This window comes from Trichosurus vulpecula, chromosome 4 (genome assembly GCF_011100635.1).
Source record: "Trichosurus vulpecula isolate mTriVul1 chromosome 4, mTriVul1.pri, whole genome shotgun sequence".
NCBI classification, from domain to species: domain Eukaryota; kingdom Metazoa; phylum Chordata; class Mammalia; order Diprotodontia; family Phalangeridae; genus Trichosurus; species Trichosurus vulpecula.
The window spans coordinates 168,828,512-168,853,961 of record NC_050576.1 but is presented as its reverse complement, the minus strand read 5'-3'; the positions used below and the strand labels follow the sequence as shown (position 1 = coordinate 168,853,961).

The 25,450-nt window shown below is 37.8% G+C and overlaps 1 protein-coding gene across 6 annotated transcripts in view; it reads right to left on the bottom strand.

The window, feature by feature from the left end:
* Positions 1-3,279: 3,279 nt before the first annotated feature.
* TUBD1 (tubulin delta 1) overlaps positions 3,280-25,450 on the bottom strand; it is a 31,618-nt gene continuing 9,447 nt past the window's right edge. For 5 of the 6 annotated variants that reach the window (XM_036755891.1, XM_036755892.1, XM_036755895.1 and 2 more), the window contains 4 exons: positions 20,889-21,053; positions 6,238-6,378; positions 5,523-5,706; positions 3,280-3,998 (listed from right to left, as the gene is read on the bottom strand). In XM_036755891.1, coding sequence (XP_036611786.1) covers positions 3,896-3,998; positions 5,523-5,706; positions 6,238-6,378; positions 20,889-21,053 — 593 coding nt within the window. In that variant the 3' untranslated portion in view covers positions 3,280-3,895. Of the gene's footprint in view, positions 3,999-5,522; positions 5,707-6,237; positions 6,379-15,433; positions 16,086-20,888; positions 21,054-25,450 lie in introns of those variants that run through there. The other variant, XM_036755893.1, reaches the window with a different exon arrangement.

Here is a 25,450-nt window from a genome sequence, read left to right as displayed (position 1 = left end):
GTCACAGCCTCAATAATTCCCTAGACCTTGCCCCCAAACATCTAGAATCTTTGTTTACTTGCTATGGAAATTTAGATAAATTAAAATGGGAAAGGCCATTTGGTATCACATTTGCTCTGCCACAGGCAAGAGTCCATTTGATTCAGTTCAATTAAACAAACATTAGAGACAAAATAGTCACCCAAAGAGATCTTAGGTTCTGCTGGAGGTATTGTTTTGAGAGAACAGGGATCAGTGGATAGCCTACTAGCTACTGAAAGCAATCCAGCTCACTGTTTCCTTCTTGAGAAAACAACACTTCAAGAAAAAAAAAACCCACCCTAATAAGTGTCCTAAATTCCTGGCATGATTAAAAAACCCAGCAGTCTGTTCCCGGAATCCTCAGCAGTCATGAGCAGTTCTGTTATCTTATTGCCTCACTGGCTCTCCAAAAGAATAAGGCTTTCCCCTCTTTAGTCTGTCTCTTTTCCATATCTTGGAGGCCATACTGTCTTCTGTACTGAGTTCCCTAGAAACTAGAAACATTTGCATTGTTTGTTTTAACCTCTTGTGCAATCCTTCCTGCTGTTGGAAAAGTTCTGATTCAGTCTGAAATAGCCATAATAAATAAGGTTAATATTGCATCATCTAAGAAGTTGCAGAAGAGAAGAGCACTTAAAAAAAAGCAATCTTTTATCCCACATCCTCGTGATTTCAAATATGTTTTAGGGGATAACACTACCCTTTAAGTGAAATTCTTTCTCAAAACGGACCTCTGTGTGACTGAAATCCCGATTTATTTCATCGGTAAGCCAGATAGGATCCCTTCTGCCAGAACAAGAAAGATAATGGCTGCTTAATGCTTGGATTAACAGAGGAAAAAGTGGACATGAATATATGGAGAAAGTCTAAAGGCAGATTTTTAGACAGAAGTTCAAGTGTGATAAACATGGTGGTCAGGACTGAGTTTAAACAGGGCATGAAACAGAAATGGTCTATACCCCAGATGTAAATTGAAAACACATCAAACACTTTTGCATTTATGATCTTACTGGAAATAATTCAAATCACCCCCTTAATTTTGATAATTCATATTCATCTTTTTGTGGAGAAAAGGCTTTTAGTAAATTTAGATTTGGGAAGAAAAAGGTTACCATATTCAGTCCTTAAAATGAATGTGATGTATGATGTTTAGATAAGGCCAGGAGCATTGAATCATATAACTGGAAGGGGTCTTATTTGAGGAAAAGTTGAGTACATTTGGGCAAGCTGAATAATTACAGAACATGGACTGGGGTACCATACATTATAAGAAAACTTGACACTTATTATTGTCAGAAGACACACTGGGGAAAGTTGTTCCAGGCAGATAGGATGGTGTCAAAAATACATAAAAGTGGGAAATTTAGATAGAAACACTGTGCATTTTGATTAGAGGTATTAGAACACTAGAAATCAGGACCAGTCAGGCTGCGGTAGAATGGTGAAAATCTTTAGGTAAGTTTGAAACAGCAATCTGGGAAAGTGTATTTTAATATTTACCTCATATTTGAGTTTTTCTATGACCATGTTAAAGCTGTAAAGGGATTTAAACAATATCATTTCCATATTTCTTCAATATCCTGATTCATAACAGATCTGTCATTTTGTCTACAAAGATCAAATTGAATTGGTTGAGGGAGATCAATCCTTTGTGCTCCAGACCTGATTTCCTTAAGTTTTTTTTTTGAGTGAACAGTTATAGCTCTACCATAACATTCCAAAAGAAGATGACATTTCACCTTATTTCCTAATTGAATATATTAGAGACCAGCAAATCTCTAGGGCATAAAGAATAAAGCAGCTCTGGAATATAGAAGATGGCAAATTTAATACTCTCCAAGTCATCTTTATATAAGTAGGGAACTTTGACTAAAGTCAAATTATAAAACTTAACTTGACCTCTCGCTAAGACACACAAGTTCAAATTGCCATACTACAAGTAGTGTTTTGTTAGAGTTGGAACTAATGTTATCAATAATGGAAAAGAAAATTTACATATTAATATCAGTACCATTTTCCAAGTACAACTGTGGGCTCCATTTTCTGTACGTGTGGGTGTTATGTATGAAACTCCTAGCTACACCTTATACAAACATCAAATAACATCAATGTCACCTAAAGCTGTTTTTTGAGTTTGTATCAGAGTTTAGTTAGTTCCAGGCTAAATAAGACAGGTGTAGATATTCAATAATATTTCGTCTGGGAAATTATTTTGTGTTTTTGAGTCTCTTCACTGTTTAACTGTCATTTTAAGAAATAATTACATTCTAAGTTTTGCAAACCGAAGCTTAAAATACACAGAGGTTAACTCAATGCAGCCATGGGGTGTGTCTTTTAAAAATTAGCAGTTGTGCAGACCACTCTTTGCATTCTTTAGAAATAAGATATAGTTCAATATTTTTAATCATAGCAACAGTTGATAAGAAAAACAGCAAAAAAGGTAATTGTTTCCATATGGAAAGAAAAGGAAGAAACTAGTCAAACAGCATACTGTCATTTAGTCAAATAAAAAGTGGCTACTGGTAGATTTGGCAGAAAGGGTGAATTTTCCTATGTGGGTTTCACTGTACATTTCTCAATGTACCATATATAATGTGCTTTTGAGATGTATCATTCCCCTTCCAAGACATTTGCTCGTTTTCAAGTCTGTTGTATCTTTTTCAGCTATTATTAATACTGATCTTTTCTGTATTTTCTATTACCTTACATTTACTCAGATACAATATTTTCCCCAATTAAATGGCAAATGCTTATTTTATTGACAAAGGGTAGAGAGGGAGAAAGAAAGCCAATCCCTAACTTCCATTTAAATGCAAAGTCTGTTTCTATCTACAGCAATCTACCTGACATTTGACTGAAGTATCTAGTATCTACTGTATTCGTAAAAATACAAGCCACTCCCCTAAAATGATAGCTCTTTGAAAGGAAAATAAGGTTTTATATGAGGCATTGGTGTGTGTGTGTGTATGTGTGTGTGTAGGGAGAATATAGACAATATTTCAGTCTAATATGTCGATATAAATTTCAAAGCACTGACTAAAGTTCTGGACCGCTTCTCTCCTGTGCCTCCCCTCCCCCCCATGCTCTTAGAATGATTATCAAAGGGAGATTTTATAATGACCACTGAAAAGACTCAATCAGATTCTGTAATAACCAGTAAGTTTTTAACAAAAAAGAAAGCCCTGTGAAAATCTAGGAAGCGGTCACCTATTCCCTTTTGGTATGTTAGATTAACATTCACTCATTGTAATTCTAAAATTTACTTTGAAACACAAGCTTTAATCTGATCCACTTAAGTGAAAAACTTACGTAAGCCCGCAAATATTCGATTCAAGCGTTTGACAACAGTGCCCTCCTGTGGCATAAAGTATTCATTGACTCGAGATTACCTCTATTCTAGAATTCCAGTTTAAGCACAATTAAATATCCAGCACTGTCATTAGTCAGGTTCATGTGTAGTAAATGTTTCTGACTAAATAGTTAAGTTTCCAGGACAAACTAATAGTTGAAAGAGATTACTTTAATTGTCAGAAAAGATAAAATATACTTTTTCCTCGTAATTTTTAGAATCAAAGTACCACTTATAATAGCACCCATCGTGACAATTTTTCACCAAGGTATTTTATAAAAGCATCTATTTTCCTTTTAAATTAATAAGCAATTCATCAAAAAGGGGATGTTTTTATTGAAAAAAGTTTTTCCTCTGGTAAAAAGGCTCCTACTTTCCTCTATTTACAAACTACAATCTGAATTCCAATCTGATGAGTTAGCAAAATAGGATTTTGAAACGTGATAGAGAACATGGTTTATAAATATTTCAATCCAGAAGTATTCAGAGATACTTTCTTCCACCGAAAGTCAACTTATTTTAAGATCAAAGATTACAGTAACTGGCGACCACCTGTTCCAATACCGTGAAGCTGTCTAAAAAGTCTTCCTCTTCAATTCCAAACTTTGTATACTGGTGAACATAGGCTCTGGTAGAAAAATGGGAAAAAAGATGTTAAATAGAGAATTTGAGCATATTAATTCAAAACTGAGCTATAATATATGCCTTTTTTTTTTCTTCTGGATATTAAGAATTGTAAAGTTGTAGGCCAAAGTCCTAGCATTCCAGAAGGATATTACAGTGCTAGCTAGAAGAAGGAAGAAAAGGAAATAAGCATATAATCCAATTTTACAGGTAAGGAAACTGAGGGAGAAAGAGATTAAGTGCCTTGTCCAAAATCACACAGCTAGTTAGTATTTGAAACTGGATTTGAACTCAGGTCTTTTTGACTCAAAGCTCAGCATTCCATCTACTTTACCAACAGCTGCTTCTTCCCCTAGAGAAGAGGCAGGTGTGGAAGGGGCAGCCAGGCTTGTGCCACAGGCTGTCAATGACTGTTAAATGAGTTTAGATAAGAAAAGGAAATTAGAGATGAGTATTATTAACGTTAAAGAGATACCTTTCAATAGCAAACTTTCCAAGTACTTTGAAAATAAATATTCAATTCACACATAGGTTTTCTGGAATAGAGTTATGACATTAAAAAAGGTATACTTATAGTGAACAGAAATAACAAGTGCATAAAAAAGCTGGTTGTATTCTATATTTGCCAATCATTTTGGAACTTGGGGAGTTGACGGGTTGGAGAAAGTGGAAAAGTCACTAAGTTTCTTTTCACACTAGGATAATATCCTTTAAAGGAAAAGAAAGACATGCGCAGAAGAAATCAAATACCATCTGATTTAAATGAAAACCCAACGATCTGTTTGTCCAATTTCTCTACCTATACAATTTCAACCACAGTTATAAAACAAAAAATTCCAGGGAGTTTTTTCCCTCTGGTTTCATTTTTAAGTAGAGCCTCCATACAATTCCCATTATTTTTCTTTTTACTGACACAAACTCCCTAAACACACACACATATATCCATCTGTAGTCCACAGAATAGGTGGCTGTAACAAAGTCTATAAAGTGCCTGTGACTCTCCAAATGCATCTTAGAATAACATTTTGGACTATAGTTATACCACAAACACCCACATCAACTCTACTTACTGGTAAAGATTGACAGCTCCAACCATGGAGGGATGGGGACCAGGACAAAAACCAAAACATCCAAACATGTCCTATAATCTATGATCTTCTTTGACTTGGGTGACATTAGGCTACAATGATACAGGGCAACTGTAAAGAAGTCACAAAAATGGCAACATGCAAAAGAGGATGGTGTTTGGCCTTTCCACGGCAGGAAGAAAGGAAGAAGGGAGAATTTAGGGGTTAACTTAAGCCTTCTTGGTGTTTTAGTGTATTGGTCCTGCCATTCACTAACTAAAGATGTTCTTCCAGCACCAGGCAGTGGTGACACAACTAATGTTCAGAAATCCTTGCATGTATGTGGGTATGACTACTGACCTTGAAAAACACATAGACTACACATTGTGATTACTAGTGGCAAAGAATCACAGGCCTGTAATTAAGTTGCCAATATGTTATTTTAAGCTTATTTTACTTACTTTGAAGCAAACATGTTCCAAGCTTTGCCTATGATGGTATCAAGTGGTTTTAGTAAAAATTGACTATTGCTGACCAAAGTAGCTGATTTCTCATATTTGTTAAAGGCTCGGTGTGTTCTCCATTCACTGAAGGCATCACTAGGCTGGAGCCAGGAAGTGTATAAGGCTGAATCTTTAAAACCCCCTTTGGAGGAAATAGCACAAGTTATTCTCTCGGGCATTATTTCTTAATTTTCAAAATCATTTAATAATCTTCTCTTTTCTAATCAGTTTTACATGTACCAAAAAATCTCTGAACTATTCTTAAGTCGATATGAAGAGTGGTAAGAGAGTACACAACTGTGTTGTACTTAAATGACCTCCCCCCCGCCCTTTTTTTTTATAGAAGGCTTATTACAGAGTTTGCTTGGCTCTTTTATATAAGTGCACGGACTGGCCAATTTATAATACTGCTGAACTCATCAAATCAGAATTGAAACAAGAGACCTGCTGGGGAGCTGAGAGCCAACAGCAGTAGCAGCACTATAAAGTCAACTCTTTAGAAAACTTTGGGCCAAATGCATTAACTCCATTGTGCTACAGAAACAAACACTATTTACTTTCCTGTTCCTCCATCCCTCCAGTCTGCCCCCCCGCCCCCCCAAAAAGCTTTGGGTTGGTTTATATTCACCACCTTTACCAAGAGTACTTCATTTTCAGCATGATTTTTGCTTACCTAGGTCTGCACTGTGCACATCTTTACCACGCAGGATGACCAAGTTGGCTATGGAAGTGTTAAAATGGGGCTCCTTGTTGGCAGAGACCTTCTCAAGGGCAGGAAGTCCTGACAAAGGTGGTCGGACTTGCCAATCAATACCTTAACAGAGAGTGAGTGTGTTAATTTCCATTTTCCTTTGGACAAAAATACTGGGTAGCATTTGCAGGTGTTTTTTGTAAACTTTTGCTTATTTAGTAAAAGTTTACTTTCAGAAATAGAGGGTGGTTGTTTTTTAATCTCTGTCCTGTGAACCTAGGGTGATTTATAAAATTTAGCCCAATGCCCAAAATGGATGAAATGAACATCAAAATATTCAGGAATATAGAAAAACATGATTGGAAATTACTCATTATGTGATTTCATCAGCATGTATATGCATTCCCTCACTTCAAATGGAAGTGCCTTTCCATGGGTTGCTGTTGACAAAGAAACCCAAGCCCTCACTGGCTGGCTGTCTCTCTGGTGATGACAAATATAGAGTCTTTAACTAGTTCCTCACTCAAAACCTTTCCAGCTTGGAAAAACTTGGCAAAAACCTCATGAGCTCAGGGTCTTTCCATGCCACAAGGAGGCATCTGAATAGAACTCTCCCTCTTCTACTTTCCCTCTACCACTTGGGCTAAAAGGGTGTAAGAATATTTTAAAAATGAAAAAAAAGGTGGACTTAGTGGAAATTTGGTTGACAACATTAGATTTATTCTTATAGTCTTTGTCTTTTATTTTTACTAAGAAATAAGAGAAATACAGAAAATGGAGAAATAATACAGCTGATAAATCAGGCCACTTACACATCAAATCAAGAAAGAAGGAGATAATCAAAATATCTTGCCTCAGATACATACTGCCTGTGTGACCCTGGGCAAGTCTCTTAACCTCTTAATGACTCACACAACTCACATGAGAGTCTCTCTAAGACTATACACTGAAGAGCAGATGCCCATCTGCATTGTTAGAGTAAGTTCCTCGTGCAGTTCCCATATCAATGAACTTACAGGCCTGCTCAAAAACAAACACAACAGTCAAAAGGAAATGGATATCTACAAAGGCATAAAATACCCAAACTGTCTCCAAAGGGAGAAATAAGAAAACTCTCTGAAGAATTATATGGTTGGTGGAGTGGGGCGGGGATAGAGATGAGAAGGGTACCTGGGCTCACTGTATTTACTAAAGAATGTTTCCAAAACTTTCAAAGAAATGATCCCTATCCTATATTAACTATTCTAAAATACAGAAAAAATTCATCTTAACAGGCAAATATAGTTTTACTTCCAAAATGTGACAAGCAATGTGTTCTACAGACCATTTATGAGAACAGATACAGAACTCCTAAAGAATATCCAGGCAAATATAATCCATTACTTGAAACAAATCTCTACAGAGACCAAGTTGGGTTTATTTCTCCTTGGAAATATGTAAAGCTAGAAGGAAGGAAGAGTATTAACATAATTTAACACATTTGTGAGAAAAACAGTAAGAATCATGATTTTCATATGAGAAAGCATCTAGCGAAAAAGCCCCACATCAAAATGGGTATTTTTCTAAGCAGACATACTTTAAACCATAAGCCATCACAACTTCTGGTACACTAGTTATTCCCTATAAACAAAAACAAACACCAGAACCATAGCTATCAGTATTTTGTAACTGAAGAATATAAAACAAAGTCACAAAAATCAATTGCATGCCTAGATATGAATAGCATCCAAGTAGAAAATAAAGTTGTAAAAGGTGATTAAACTATTCCATATGAACTCAGAAAATCAAAAGAATCCTAATGGGAAAAACAAAGGAAAGACTTAAGGAAAAAGAGAAATGCCAATACTTCAGAAGATTTATGATTTTAACAATGCAGATACTCCTAATGGGAAATATCACAGTTATCCACATCTCCTCCTCCTACCCCCCAACTCAATGCTCTATAGAGGTACCATGCAACATGTTGGAGGCCTTCACCTAGGTCCTATAACATTCCGTGTGTTACAGCATGGCACTCAGGGCTGTTAACCTTCACTCTCACTACAAGACTGGCCTGTCTTTCCCAATTATACATCTCCTGGATAGTTTATGTGTGCAAGTTATCATTTGCAACAGGCTGTTCAATTACCTGTTCCCAGCACACATCTCTCTGCTGCCCCTTGAGTCACCTCCAATTTGGATTTTCTGGAGAATGTGGCCTTTCATGATACACCGATAAAACACTGGTGTTGAAAAGACATTCTTCTCTATCAGCAAACAATCTGGGATCATCAAAAGTGCTGTGTAGTTTCTCCAGCACGATCCGGTCCACTGTCGTCCTTTCGATTCTGGACCCAGGTCCGTCTGCAGCACTTATTCAGGCTACAGTTATTGATGGACAAACCCAAGAGCTGGCCATCCAATTATCCACATGTCTTAGTCTGGACATTATGCATACTTCAGTCATTCTTTTTTCCTGTTAGGAGAATTAGCCCAAACTCTTTTGCAAGGTCATGGAGAGCCCTCTAAAGGCTATGTTACATCTGCATAAAGCGACACCTGGAAAATGTCACTTTAGGTCATACATATAGTAACTGACAAAGACGCCAACACTAACCCATCTACATGTATGCTTGATGCCATCCTCTCTTTTTCCACCTCTCTCTCTCTAATCCTCACTATCAACTAGTTCCCTTCCTGCCACCTACAAACATGCTTACTGTATTTCACCAAATAACTGTCACCACCACATAACTGTCATTACCGCATAATTGTCACACCGTTTTTTCAGCCCAAAAATTGGTTTATAACTTTTTGTCACGTAATCGTCACATGGTATAATTCTGTTCCTCACTCTGCTTAAAAGGTAAACAGAGCAGCAACGTATTCACTGGTGGCAATGGTTACTCATTTATCTCTCAAGCATTGCGAGCTGCAAGCCCAGAATTCTCAGCACACTGGCATTGTCAGTAGGTTTCCGAAAGCCAACTTGCATGGTTTGTTTACAGCGTTGCAGCACTAACGATACTGTCACTCAATCCAATGAAGAGACATGTGCAGGGGGAGCAGGCAGGCAATCAAAGCTGCCACGAGTAAGTCACGTGATATGGGAAGACTTGCACCTTACCAATTTTTTTTTTTGAAGGAGGGAAGGCAGGGCAACTGGTGACTTGTCCAAGGTCATACAGCTAGTAAGTGTGTCAAGTGTCTGAGGATCATAGGGCCGGTGCTCTACTCGCTGCGCTACCTAGCTGCCCCACCTTACCAATTTTAATGTGTATTCATGAGTATTCTGTGCATCCTAGTCTTGTACTAAAGACAGTGTAGTAATAAATGATTTTTAAGTAATACCAGCATTAACTCTTTTTTAAAGCTTCACATAATGGTTGCACCCCACTTTTTTTGCAAAAAAAAAAAATCGTCATAAATCTGCCGATTATATGGTGAAATATGGTACTTCTTCCCAACCTTGGAAAAAACCCTATTTGACCCTAATCATCCCCTCAAATGATCATCTTATCTCTCTCCTCCTTTTCATAGCTAAATGCCTAAAAAAAAAAAGGTGCTTTCTCTTATTTCCTCTACTTTTCTCTACTTCATGTATCAACTCCTTGTAATCTGGCTTCCAAACTCATCATTCAACTGAAATTGCTCTCTAAAGTTGCCAGCGATCTCTTAATTTCCAAATCCAATGGCCTCTTCCCAATCATCATCTTTGCTGACCTCTTGGCAACCTTTGATACTAACGACTTACCATTCTCCTGGATAATCTCTCCTTTCTGGGTTTTTGGGACATTGTTCATTTTAAATTCTCCTTCTACATGTCTGAACCCTCATTCTCAGTATCTTTTTCTGATTCTTCCTCTATGCTACTTCCACTCACAGTGAGTATCCCCCAGAGCTCAGCCTTGGTCCTCTTCCCTTCATTCTCTAAACTTTCTCCTTTGGTGACCCAATCAGTTTCCCCATCTCTCTCTATATGATATCTACATCTATAAATCCAGTCCTTGTCTCTCTCTTGAGCTCCAGTCCTGCATCACCAACTGCACGGTGGACATTTCAAATGAGATGTCTTACAAGCATCTCAAACTCAACATTTCCAAAACAGAACTGGTTATCTTTTCCCTCAGATGCACCCCACTTCCAATGTATTTCTGTCAAAGGGAATCACTAACCTTGCAGTTATCAAAGTTTACAGCACTGGTGTCATCCCCCACTCTTGTCTCTCCTTACTTTCCATGTTCAATTAGCTGCCAAGTCTTGCCGATTCAACCTTCACAACATTTCTAGAATCTGTATCCTTTCAATTTACGTGGCCACCACCCTAGTTCAAGTCCTTATCATCTCTCTCCTGGGTCACTATAATAGCCTCCTAAGCGGTCTACCTCAGGCCTGCACAACCTGTAGCTCGAGGGCTGCTTACGGCCCCTGGGACACTTGCAGCATGCCAAAGGATTTCGGGAGGCATGAAAAATGTAGGGGAAAACATCTTTTGTAAGTAGAGGAAATCCTTTGGTGGGTCACAGGTTGTGCAGGCCTAGTCTACCTGCTTCAAGTCTCTTTCTTTTCTAATCCATTTTCCTCAAAGCTGCTAACGTGATCTTCCTAAATTTTAAGCCTGACCATGTCACTCAATAGACTCTAATGGCTCCTTGGTACTTCTAACATTAAACAGAAACTCCTTTTTTATTTTTTACATTTCATTTTACATTTTTACACTTCAAAATCTTGCTATAATCTATTTTTCCTGCTTTATGATACATCACTCCCCTACATGTACTTTGCATTCCAGCAAACTGGATTCCTTTACTGTTCATTAGACCACTCCCATGTTTATGCCTTTGCCTTGCCTGTCTGTCACACCTATAACTGCACCTCTCCTCACCTCTCCTTCTTGGAACCCCTAGTACCTTTTAATACTCAGTTTAAGTTCTACCTTCTATATGAAGCTTTTCTTATTTCCTCTAGCTGCTAATGCCTCCTCTTAAAAATTACACTGTATTCCTTTTGTATAAACATATGTACATACAAGTTGTTTCTTCAGCTATAGTGTATATTTCTTTTTTTATTAAGATTTTTTTTATTTTTAGTTTACAACACTCAGTTCTGCATGTTTTTGAGTTCCAGATTTTCTTCCCCTCCCTCCCTTCCCCCCTGCCAAGACAGCAGGGAATCCAATATATCTTCTACATATACCTTCACATTAAACTTATTTATACAATAGTCAGGTTGTAAAGAAGAATTATGACTATTGGAAGGAATCATGAAAAAGAAGAAACAAAACCAAATATAGTATATGTTTCTTGAGAGAACCATTTCACTTCAAGAACCATTTCATTTCTGTATTTATATCCCCAAAGTCTAGTAGAGAGCCTGGCACATAGCAGGTGTTTAAAAAATGCTAACTGATTTACTTATCAGGAATCCCTCCTCCATTTGGACTCTTCAAAGGGCTTCTTCCATGACAGCAGAATAGATGCTGGAATAGACACATTTATGCCTGATTTACAGTCAGTTGATACTGATAATCAGAGAATCAGTGAACACGTTATCTGTGTGGTTGCACATGCATAATTTTACATATAGAGAGGCAGCTAGTGAATAGTGCTGAGCCTGGAGGCAGAAGACCTAAGTTTAAACCTGGCCTCAGACACTTACTAGCTATGTGACCACGGGCAAGTCATTCAACCTCTAAGTTTTCTCATCTATAAAATATTAATAGCACCTACTTGCTGGGGTTGTTGTGAGAATCAAATGAAATAATATTTTTAAGTGCTTTGCAAACCTTAAAGTGCTATATAAATGACAACTGTTATTATATTCAAAAGAGGCAACCTGGGGAAGAGCCTTTAAGGTTGCACCTATAATCAAATGCTTTTTTAAAAAACTAAATCAAACACCATGAGCTCCTCTGTGCCTTTCAGTCAACTATACAGCTTTGATGTGGTGTGCCATAGAAAATTACTGATGAAACTGGTATGGAATATTATGTGTAACATCAGATTTTTTTTGTCACTTGTTGATAGGTTTTGCTAAATTTTTTTCCTCTTCTTTAAAAATATCCTTTTATTATAAGAGCTCTCTGAGCAGAGCAAAAGATAGCAGGGAAAGTTTAGAACAAAGTAAAAACAAGAGAGAGCAATATCCATTATTTTTTAAAACAATTATTGGTGAAAACCTGACTTTTCTCTAGTCTCATTGTAGAGAGTGCAGACATATGGTTCAGCAATCACTGATACCTTCTCTATTCCTTTTTGTGCTAATACATTTAATACGTAATAATGTGTGCTAATACATAATACACACATTTTTTTCTAATCATTTGGCATCTTTCCTTCTTTCATATCTTAATAATTAATGCCCCAGTAGTTTCAAAATTGTGTCAACTCCAACATAGATTTCTTCTCAGTATGCATAGTCTGGTCCAGTTGCTTTTCCTATTTGTCCTTCCTTATACAGCATATCAGAGAAAGAGATGTAAATAATAACCAACATTTATATAGTGCTTTAAAGTTTTCAAAGTGCTTTACATACACCACCTCACTTGATCTTCTAACAACAACCCCGTGAGATGGGTGTTATTATAACAACAATTTTACCAATGAGCAGAGTATACAAATAAACTTTGTAGTTCCACTGTCATGGCTTGTGAGAACAGTTTGTTATAAACACAAACAGACCCCCTCTATTTATTATATGGTGTTATCCTCCTATTATTTTCATCTAAGAATGCCCGTTGGGTGATCTGTCCTGTTTAGATTTCACACGAACCTTTTTTGCATGTTCATTTTCCACCATTGTTCACTGTTTCATAAAGCAATGCTGCTCATAATCTATCACCTTTTACAAGATGTTATCCCTGGCTGCCATGTTACTCGACTTGGCAAGATCCAGTTTTTGTTGGTGAGGATGACATCTGAGTTCTTCGGCCTTCTTTGTTACAGTCATAGGATCACAAATCTAGAGCCAAAAGAGACCTTAAAGGTCATCTAGTACAACTCCTTCACTTGAGAGATGATGTGACTGCTTTATATTAGTTAACTCTTGTTGGAAATGGTGATAATCCTTGTAGATGACCATTTTCCATATGAAAGATCAGCTGATTAAGGAGGACTCTGGCAAGAATCTCGCCAGCAGCGACTAAGAGAGAGCTCCCCCTGTGATTTTCATAGGATACCTGTTTCCTTTTCCTTTATAGAGATGGACAATGGAGGAATCCTTGATCTTATGGGGGTAACTTCCTCTTGCCATATAACCCAGAAGATTTCAGTCAGCATTGGGGGAGATCACTTTTCACCCTGCTGTTTTCACAGCTAGTTATAGGGAGTTTGTAAATTTTCAGTGCTTCCAAGGTGTGGTCACTGCTGTCCTGGTCTGTATTCTGGTCATTACTCAGGATGGGCCTCTACTCCCTTGCAACTGCAACAACTATTCTCTACCCTGGAACTATGACCTAAAATTGGGTAATGGAGTTACCAAGCAGCACCCAGTTTTGCACTGGTGCCTGTCCAAGGGTCCCCCGTAATCTCTTTCTGACTAGTTACCATCTCTAAGCAGTTAAAGGTCCTAGAACTATTGCGGCTGCTGCCATTGCACCACCGTATCCAAAACCCACAGCTGGTGTTGCTGCCAGGCTGTGCTCCAGGCCAATGCCCACCCTAATGTCATAAACCTTTCCTTTGAATCTCCAGTTAAGGGTGGGGAGCCTGTGGCCTTGAGACCATATGTGGCCTTCTAGGTCCTTGGGTGTGGCCTTTTGACTGAGTCCAAGGTTTACAGAACAAATCTTTTTATTAAGAGGGATTTGTTCCGTAAAACTTGGACTCAGTCAAAGGGCTGTGCTTGAGGCTGCAGGTATCTTCCGCACCCTGCCCCCTCATTGGTTGTCTTGGGCTAGAAAAATGTCTCACCTCAACCTTTTGACGGCTATTCCACTTCAGAATTCAATTTGATGGATTAAAGTTATTTGGAGGGGAATACTCAGAGAATTCAGCCAGAATGCTCCCTCCACTTCACCCTCCCAGACATATCAAAAGAGGGAAAATAAATGTCAAAGACTAGATATTCTAGAAGTTGATTCAAATGATCATAGACTTCACACAAAGAAACAAATTTAGAGCCAGAAGGGGCTTTAGAAGTCTAATATCCTTATTTTATTTTTTATTTAATATGCTTTTAATAATGCCCTTTTCTCATATCTATCACTACTATCCACAAACCACCTTTGAGTAGAAACCCTCTCTTTAAAAAAAGTATGTATAATCAAGCAAAACAAATCAAGATACTGACCACATCTTGAGACTCATATGTCTGTTTCTGTACATCTAATCCATCACCTCTCTAACAAAAAGTACAAGACATACTTCATCTCTGGTACTTCGAAGTCTGACCGATGCTGTTTTAGTTAAAGTTCTGATTCTTTCAGAGTTGTTTCCCTACACATTAATGTAGCGATTACGCAGATTGTTCTGCTCACTTTACTCTGTATAAATTCACAGTTTTTCCATGTATCTCTGAATGTCACGTTCTTCATTTGTTAAAGCACAATAAAATTACATTGCATTCATATACTGTAATTTGCTCAGCCAATTTTCCAGTTGATGGAAGCTATTTTGTTTCTAAGTCTTTGCCACAACAAAGAATGATGCCATATTCTTGTGTGTAAGAGATCCTTTTGGAGGACCCCTCACTGGTCCAAAAGGAATGTAGTTCACTGACCTTTTGGGTATAGTTTCAAATTACTTTCTAGAATGGCTGGACCAATTAATAGCTCCACCAACAATGCCTGCCCTCCCACAACTCCTTGAACAACTGTTCTCTTTTATAATCTTTGCCAATCTGATGGTGTGAAGTGGGAACTTAGAATTGTTTTTATTTGCATTTCTCTTTATTATTAGTGACTTGAAGCATTTTTTCATATCACTGTTAATAGCTTGTATGTCTTCATTTGAAAATTGCCTATTCATATTTTTTAACCACTTATCTACTGAGGAATGGCTCTTATTCTTGGATATCTGTATCAATTCTTTATGTATCTTAGGTATTTGACCTTTAGCAGAGGAATTTTCCATGAAGATTTTTTACAAATTAATTATTTCTCTTGTGATTCTAATTGCATTTATTTTGTTTTTGCAGAAACTTTTAATTTTATGTAATTAAAATTGTTCATTTTATCTTTAATGATCATTTCTATCCCTTGTTTAGGTAAGAATTCTTACCCTTGCAATAGTCAGTCAGTCAACTAGTATTTATTAATCACCTATCTGCCAGGTACTGTGTTAAATGCTAAACCATAGTTGTAAAAGAGATCTTCCTTTTTCATCTCCAATATTTTTGATATGACCTTTCATATTTAGGGCACGTACCCAAACATAGTCTATTGTGGTATATGATGTAAGCTATTGATTTCTGCCAAACTGCCTTCCAGTTTTCCTAGCAATTTTTATCAAATACAGCCTCTTTACTTTCTCCATTAGTTAGTATCCCTGGGTTCACTCAGTGCTATGCTACCATGTACAATCACTTCTAATTTTTGCTTACATAATTTGTGTCACTGATCAACTTTTATATATTTTAACCATTACCAAACTGTTTTAATTATTTCTTTATAATATTATTTGAGAGCTGGTATGGCTAAATCCCCTTCGCTGCTACTTTAAAAACTGTTTCCTTTCTCTTCCTCCTCCTCCTCCTTTTTCTTCTCCTCCTCTTCCTCCTTCTCCTCCTGCTGCTGCTGCTTCTCTCCCTGTTCCCTTGGAGCGGACCATCCTGGTGCCTCTTTTGTGAAGCGGCGGCTGAGGAGACCGCAGGACTCGCCATGGCCGATGAAAAGCCGAAGGAAGGGGTCAAGACTGAAAACAACGATTACATTAATTTGAAGGTGGCAGGGCAAGATGGTTCAGTGGTGCAATTTAAGATTAAGAGGCACACACCACTTAGTAAACTAATGAAAGCCTATTGTGAACTTCAGGGTTTGTCAATGAGGCAGATCAGATTCCGATTTGATGGGCAACCAATCAATGAAACAGACACACCTGCACAGTTGGAAATGGAGGATAAAGATACAATTGATGTATTCCAGCAGCAGACAGGAGGCGCTTACTAAAAAGAATCTACAACTTTTCTCCAGAACTGTGCTCCGAAGAAAAGCAATACATTCACAATTAGAAACCAAGATTTGGTTCATCCACATCCTGACTACTGCAGTATAGTTTTCTCTCTTCTTTGATTCCCTTCCCCCGTTCCTTTATTGTACATAAAGTAACTGGTATATGTGCACAGGCATAATGCGTATTTTTTTTTAACTAAATGGCCGATGGTGTGTTTTGATCAACATCAAATGGAGATGGGGAGGGGAAAAAACAAACTGGTTCTGTGAAAATACCCCTTTTCTCTATTAGTGGCATGCTCATTCAACTTTTATCTTTATATTCCAGTAAGTTACTTTGCTCTCACTATTTAACAACAACAGAAAAAAAAAACCCACCAAAAAATCCTTGCATACCTTGTTTGATTGGATAATTTCAATGTTTTTCTTTTATCATTGTAAAACCAAGGACGATTTTACAACTTTTTTGTATGTAGCTGTTACATGTAGGGCAATCTCTGTCTCTCAGTAGGGATAAATTACTATAAAGAAATTGATCCTAGATAGTTTTCCCTTCAAGTCAAAACATCTTGTTGTTTAAATAAACTTGTTTAAAATAAAAAAAAAATTGTTTCCTTTGAGATTCCTGACTTTTTGTTCCTATAGAAAAATTCTATTATTCTTTTGTCTAGATTTCTAAAATAACCCCTTTGTAATTTGGTATGGTACTAGACCTATTGATTAATTTATTACCAATAAAAATGGCAGGTAAAATTTATAAAGTACTTTTACATATGTTATTTATCCTTTGCAATTTAGCACTAAATTTCACACCACCCTGATTAATTACAATTCTGGTACCTTTTTGGGTTTCTAAAGCTTACAAATGCATAGTTTCTTTCTTTCTAACATTCTTTGGTGACCTTGCTTCTAATTTACCTAAACAATTAATTTTGTTATATAAAGCTTTGAAAATTCTACTTCAGCCTTCCCAAAAGATATTCCTAGTTCCTGGTCATCTCCCCTCTGCTATCATTGTGAATATCTATCCTCATTATCTACAACTGGATCTAGGCCCAGGTGGTGCGGGTAGAGAAAGGTGCCCCTCCTCACAGATCCCTCTTCAGTTTAAATCACCCTTTCCATTTCTAAATAAAAATTTTTTGGGGGGGGGGGGGGAGGCTATTGGGGTTAAGTGACTTGCCCAGGGTCATACAGCTAGTGTCTGAGGCTGGATTTGAACTCAGGTCCTCTTGAATACAGGGCAGACGCTCTAGCTACTGCACCTTCTAGCTGCCCTCTAAATTTTATTCATTTTTAAGTTGTTCCCTGATTTAAGCAATGTTTTCTCTTTTCATAGTCAAGAAAGGGTTAACAAGAAGCATCTATTTAAGTTTCAGATATATTTAAAATGCAAACTGCATACCTATTTTTTTCTTCACTCTGGAATTTCTTTCAAACCAGCTGCCTTCCTTCATTACAATAAAATAATAGGCCTATCAATCTTCAGGAAAAAAGGTAATAATCTAAGTGTTACCCCCGAAACTTTTACGTAATTCAATTCTTATTTTTCCTTAAAACAAATTTTATAGAGTGGTACCCTAAAAATCACTAAGATGTTTCAGTATATGTTAAGCTTCTGCTAAGTGCCTTATCAGATAGGACAAAGAGAAGGGGTAAATTCCTGGAATTACACAAAGTCCCAGAAGTTCTCCATTGCAATCTTGAAATGATTAATCTCCAAACTTCCTTAATGATTAATTTCCAATTTCCTTAATCTCCAAAGCTCCAAAATCTATTAAGATGCTGTGTTTAGCAAGTTTTACAAACCAGGAAAAAGTTTTCCTTTCTTTGGTTATCTGACTTTATCTTTGTAATCTCAACATCATCAGGGCTGAAATGACAAAGTATCTTGCTGGTTTGTTTTTTTTTTCCTTCTTAACCTAATCTTCCCCTGAAAATCTAAAGTGGGAGTTAGTCCTGCTTACTGGGACAGAATTTGGCATCACTGTTTCAAGTATGAAACTACGAAACATCATTAATCTTCCCCAGCATTCTGAACTCTTAGGCTACAGCTTTTTAGCAGTGTTTCTGGGTGGCTGCATTTTCCCCTTATAAATCTTTCAAGGTAGCAAAATCTACAAACAACGATGAACATGACACATGACAGAGATTTTTCTTCATTTTACAAAGAAACAAAAACAGACAAAACAAGAAAACAAACACATACTTGCTAGCCTCCTTATCTCCTACTGAAAGTCTAATCTCCAAGCTTTAATTTGTCATCAAATTTGGGACCCGTTTGGATTTTGATATATTTAAGCATAATTTGAAAGCTCTATCTTTTAGCCATCCTCTCTATTCCTGTATAGGAAATTCCAGGCCAATAAGAATTTTGTAAAGGGGTGTCAATTTAACAGTTCACTCTTGCCCTGGTTTCATGCAAAAAAGAAATTTTATCCCATGGGGGAATCCTTTGGTATATTACTATTCCCAGAACCCATCAGTTCCTTAAAGGGAGTCCCCAACTTCCAGGGTTGGGGTAAACCATCCCCAGCAGTGTGGAGGTAGATCTTTCCTTAGCTTGGAAGAATTTGAACTTAAGGGGAGTTTGACCTCTGGGGGGCATTTTTCCACAAAAAAGTCCCTCAGTGAAAAAATGACCAGAATACTCTAGGGAGTTTATCAATTTATTAAGCAATGCATGTTAATTGTGTAACAAATTGGGAGCAGGCCTTCCTCAGCTTAGCACTGAACCTTGAATGCAGGGGGAAACAGATTTTTATGCATTAAAAGTAAACCATTAACAGAATATAAACCAGGATATAAGATTAGGTAATTTGATTTCTAACTGGGGGAAAGATAAGGGGTTTTTCGAATTGGGGGTTGGGGGTAGGTTTGAATGAGTTTCAAAAATTAAGTCAGGGGGAAAGTGAAGAGGTACAATTCCCTGAAATCAGAAAAAAAAAAGAGTCCCGCTCTTCCCAAACGTCTGTATTCAATCAAAGGAACATGCAAACAGTAACAGATTGACCAGTACGGGGCCAGTTTTCAGATAAGACATAGGGGTTGCATGAGATGTATAATTGTAAGAAAACTCTTCCCATCAATCTTTGGATCTGACTGGATTTCTGGTCAGCATCACCTAGATCCCTAGTTTAAGGGTCTCTAAGCAATAGGTAGAAGTGGTCCAGCTTCCCAGCCACTCAGGGTTATGTTCAAACAATGCAATGAAGTTTTCTCACAAGTCCCATAAATGAATAAAGTTTTCTCACAAGACAGAAATTAGACTAGACCCATATCCAAATAGAAAGAGAACTAAGCTAGATCTAGGGATAAATCACAAGATGAAGTCAGTTTGGTTCATACAATTCTCACAATTCCCTCACATATAATAAGAGTTTGCTTTTATTAAACACCTCATCTACTCTGAGCCAATAATTCTACTTTTGAGAATATAACTCAAGGAAATAACCAAGAAGAAAAAAATGATGTCCACAGAGATATTTTTTTTAACCATTTCTTTTTTTTTTTTTTGGTTTTTTTTTTTTGGAAGGGCAATTGGGTTTAAGTGACTTGTCCAAGGTCACACAGCTAGCATATGTGTCAAGTGTCTGAGGCCAGATTTGAACTCAGGTCCTCCTGACTCCAGGGCTGGTGCTCTACCCACTGCGCCACCTAGCTGCCCCCTCCACAGAGATATTTACGACAATGATATTTATAATAGCAAAAAATTGGAAATAACTCATGCCTAGTAAAAAGGGGAAACTATGTTATATTAATATAATGGAATCCTATATTGTTATGAAAAATGGCTTGTGGCCTACTTATGTCAACACACGTTAGCAGGTAATATACACATATATATACACAATTACATACATATACATACACACACAAAGAGCATACATACTATGATAATAATGATGTACAAACATGCAGTAACAAAGAGGGGGAGAACTTAGAGGGATGTAAATAGGACATATTGCTAATTCAACTTCTTCCTTATTTCCTGGCTCTATAAAATTGTTTCAGTTCTTCGCTTGGAAAAAAATGAATTAGGGAGTATATTGCAAGACACATCCACAAAATTTTAGCATAATAATCACAAGGTATTACAGTAAGAAAATCCAAAAAGTAGCAAAGTAAGAACATGTGGGCAATACACTTTTTTCGTTTTGAAACTTATAATGTTTTCATTTTAGTTAAGATGTATGATAGGTGTAGAACAGAGCTATTACATACTATTTAAGAAATTAAGGTCACCAGAAACAAATTAATCCAAATATATAGGGTCAAAACTCAGAGTCAAGTTATTAAATAGTCATGGAAGTTGTTAATTTAAAGAACAATAACAGAGTCGGAAGAGATGAATGTCTAATAGTATTGTCTAAAGTTGATTTACAATTTTGTCTGGGGCGTATGGAGTGAAAGTGAGGAAAAAAGCAACTAAACCATTGGGACTTTTGGGGAGTCCTACCCCAGCTGGCCCAAATCTATTTATATTAGAGGTTCTCAAAGCCCAGACTGCTGGAATATTTTTTAAGAAAACACTTTTTTTTTTTACCTTCTTCCATTTTAGCATTAGAAATGAGCATCTGTCTTAAATGCTTGAGCAATCCAGTCCAAGCAAAGGTGGTGTATGCCAATGAGTTTTCAGACATTTGAGGAATGTTACGGAGACCCAGCATCTTGAATTCAGGGTGTGGAACCAAGCTTGCCATCAAGTCTCCTAGAGAGAGAGAAAGGAATATCTTTAATAAATTACTCCAGATTGTTGCCATTAAATTACACACACAGGTGTAGTGACGTACATACACCAGTGCATATATGTATATGTATATATGTGTATATTTTACACACACACACACGTTTGTATGTATTTTGAGTTGATCAATTTGATGCCAAAATATGTATTTTATTTTCTAAGTCCAGGATCATTCAAAACGAATGACATTAAAAGCAATTACAGGGGAAATATGTATAATGCAAAGAACACAGCTGCCAAACTAGTACCAAGCAAAAGAATTAATCTACACACTTGCACCCAGAGCCATGACTACCATAAGGCCACTGGGGCTTTGCCTCACTGTGTCAATATAGGGTAGGAAGGTAAGCTTCTACCTGTCTCCCACCCCACCTACCACTGTACCTGGTCTAGAGACCAAATGAAAGTCAGTCAAGTTAATAACCTTTTATTAAGTACGTACTATGTGCCAGGCACATGTTCTTTGCACTGTGATAAATAAATTATGAGAAGAAGCATGAATGCCTTTCATTCATTCTAAATTCTCTAAAACATTCTCTTGGGAACATTTTTAGAAGAAAGTATTTTTATCTGCTTACAGATATAACTGAAAGAAAAATAACCAAGTATCAAAATGTGCTAGAGATGGAGCTGGATTAGGAATGCCTCCAGGATGGAACGTGCACATACGTGTAAGCCTTTGTTTGCTCCGAGAAGGGCAAGAATCACAGGATCACAGATTTCACGCCTCAACACTCAGTTAAAGAGTCTGGATTTTATCTAGCAGGTAATGGAGAGGTGAAAAAACAGATTAATCATGTCACTGACCATTCAAAATCTATTGATGGCTTTCTATTGCTTATAAATTCTAAACTCTCTCGTTTAACATTCGACCTAATTTTTCAGGTTTATTTTTCATTATTCCCCTTCACACACTGAGCGCCTCAGCTAAGAGGACTTCTTTCCATTTCTTAAACATATTATGTACTTTCCCATCTCCATGCCTTTGCTCACACTGTAACCCCTCTACTTGGCATATCTTTCCTCTTGCCCTCATCTCTACTTGTCAAAATTTTATAATCCAATACTACTCTCTCCAAAAAGCCTTATTTGAGCTCTTACAAGGGCAGAGGCATTTATGGTTCATGTCTGTATACCCCACAGCATCTGGCACAGTGCCTTGCGCATAGTGAGCATCAATAAATGATGAACTCAAGTATGTACTGAAAGTTTCCAGAAGAATGATGTTATCTATTACATTTTATGATTAACCTGAGAGGGTTATGCAGGAAGGCTTGGAAGGGGAAAAGGCTGGAAGCAATAAGGCCACTGAAGTAATGTTGGTGAAAAGTAATGAGGGCCTGAACTATGGTGATGGTGGCCAAAGTAGAATGGATAGAATCCAGAAACAGGAAGTGAATTTGACAGAACCTAAGGATCAGATGTGGAGGTGGAGAGGAAGACAAGACAAGGGGGGTCAAAAATGATACTGAATTCTCAAGTCCATGTAGCTAAGAGAATGGAGGTGCCATTAACAAAACAGAAAAGGTTAGGAGGAAGAACTGCTTTGGGGAATGAAGATGAATTTAGTTTTAGGTTAAATTTATGGTTTGGTGCAGTATAAAGAGATTAAGACGTTTAACAGAACTGAAAATGTGTAACAGAAGCTCAGATTGGGGGTAGTCTAGATATGTAAATTAGAAGTCATCTGAATAAATATCATAGCTGAAGCCTAACGGTTTATGAGAAAACCCAGAGAGAGTACAGGAAGAGAAGATGGTTGAGGAAAGAACCTTAGAAAATGGCTACATTTTGTGGGCAGAGAAGCAAAACCAAGCAAAAAAGACAAAAATCAATGTATTATGGAAATTAAGGAAAGTAGGGTTTCAAGAGTTAGGGGATACTCAATAGTATTTAATATATTGCAGAGAGGTCAAAGGAGGTGAGGACTGAGAAAAAGTCACTGATAGGGACAGCTGGGTGGCATAGTGGAGAGAACACTGACCCTGCAGTCAGGAGGTCCTGAGTTCAAATTTGACCTTAGACACTCACTGCATGACCTCGGGCAAGTCACTTAACCCTGATTGCCTCAAAATAAAAGACCACAATGGGCTTGCTTGGGGCAGCTAGGTGGTACAGTGTACAGAGCACCAGCCCTGGAGTCAGGAGGACCTGAGTTCAAAGCTGTGTGACCCTAGGCAAGTCACTTAATCCCAATTGCCTCACCAAAAAAACAAACAAAAAAAAAAAACAAAACCCCAAAAAGAAAAAAAAGTCACTGAAGTAAAACATAACAGACTATGTTGGCTATTAAATTATTATTAATATTAATAAAGCATAAACTATGTTAACAAACAATAAAATACAAAAATGCAAAGTGATGTACATTGCCAGTTACAATCACTTTATCAGGTGATTTTGTTTAACTTTTTTATGAGAAGACACTATAGGAAAAGACTAATGTGTTGAAACAAGATGTATCAATAAAAATGTTTTTAGTAAGATAGAAGACAAAAAGGCTACTAAATGTATCAATCAAGACGGCATTTGTGATATTCTAGAGAATGGTTTTGTAGAATGAAGAGAGATCTAAGCCAAACTGCCAAGGACTCATGAATAAGCAAATGAAGGCATAACGTGCTTCTCACCAGAAGTTTAGTAGGTAAAGTATACAGGGAAAGGTGATTTATCTTTTATTTTATTTTTTATAGAAAAAGCTGAACGAGGGGCAGCTAGGAGGCACGGTGAGTACAGCAATGGCCCTGGAGTCAGGAGGACCTGAGTTCAAATTCAGCGTCAGACACTTGACACATTTACTAGCTGTGTGACCTTGGGCAAGGCACTTAACCCCAATTGCCCTGCCTTCCCCCCTGCAATAAACAAACAAACAAACAAACAAATAAATAAATAAAAAGCTGAACTCATATGCAGAAAGGAAAGAGCCAACAGAAAAAGAGATGTTGGAGATATAAGGGAAGAACAAGGGATAACTGACAGAACAAGCCTTAAAGAATTTATTCCTTACAAGGAGAGAGGCTATGTAAGAATTGGTGATGGCAAGAAATTCTGAGCTTTGAGCGGAGTTGAAGGAGCTCAGTTTTATGTAGAGTAGGAACGCAGGTGATTTACTGATTGTAAGGAGTAGGGATTTGGTAAGTTTAGTAGAATTTAAAGTTCAAAAAAGCTGCTGTGGAAAATGGAAAAAGGAGTTAGTAAAGAGATGAACACAAATCCCCAAGTATCAGGGACGGCCCAGCTGAGATTTAAATAGCACAAATTTGCAGCAGACCAAATTAGGAAAGTGACAACTGAATTGAGTACTGGCAGGGAAGAAGGTCAAGTGGGCAAGCAATTTTAGGGTGCTAGTGAGGGCACTGATGTAGCGGCTGACAGACTGGGATAATAGGAAGGGGATAAGAAATCATATGGGTTGCAGTGTGAAGATGAGGTTCAATAAGATGGAATCAGAGTGTCAAAGATGAAGTTGTCTTCAGAGAAGTGAAGCATAAAGTTCCATCTTTGGGAGATGTAACAATTCCCATGACTGAGCTTCAAGGCGGGAGCTGACAATAAGGGATAGGCTCCACACAGTGAACATGAAGATCCTCCGATCAGAAAATGGTCAAAGATTTGTAAAGTCAGGGTGTTACAAGGGTCATCAGGAGCATAAAGTCAGAGGAATCAGTGGGCAGAAACTGAGCCCAGGTCCAAAAATCCTGTAGAAAGATGGGAGAATGGGTTGTTGTTTTGGGGGGGTCGGAGCCAAGACGGCCGCATGAAAAGAGTGTCTTACCAGAGCTCTCTCACAAGTTCTGTCAGATTCCTATAAAAAAGTGAATTTGAGCAGAATTGAGAGAGTTAGAAACTGCGAGAAGTCTGAGTGGGGCAAATTTCCCAGCCAGGAGAGTCTGAAAGGCTGAAAGAACGAATCTGTGGGCTAGGAGAGTGCTTGGCGTGAGGAGCTGCTCAGCTGGGACCAAAGCGGAAGCGGCTGGTGGGGAAACCCACGTGAGAGACAGGCTGGGAGAAAGCCAGGCGCCTGAAACCGGCGGAGATCCCCAGGCCTCCCAACACAGGACGGCAGTCTGTGGAAGTGACAAGAGGCAGCGCAATGAGTGAGATACCAACTCCTGAGGCTTGCAGCCCAAAGGTATGAAACCTTCTTGAACTTCCGGGAGACATAATGGCCAGGTAAACGGCTCTAATCCCTCCCTTCCACATCCAGAGAATTCCTGGGGAAAAAAAACAAAAACAAAACAAAAAAACCCCGCTGGAATAGAGGAGACAGAAGTGGGGCTTCAGTGGCCGAGTAGTGGGAGTACCTGGGTCCCAGAGGGGCACAGCCAGCAGGGGACAACACCAGGCGCCCAGACATACTCTTG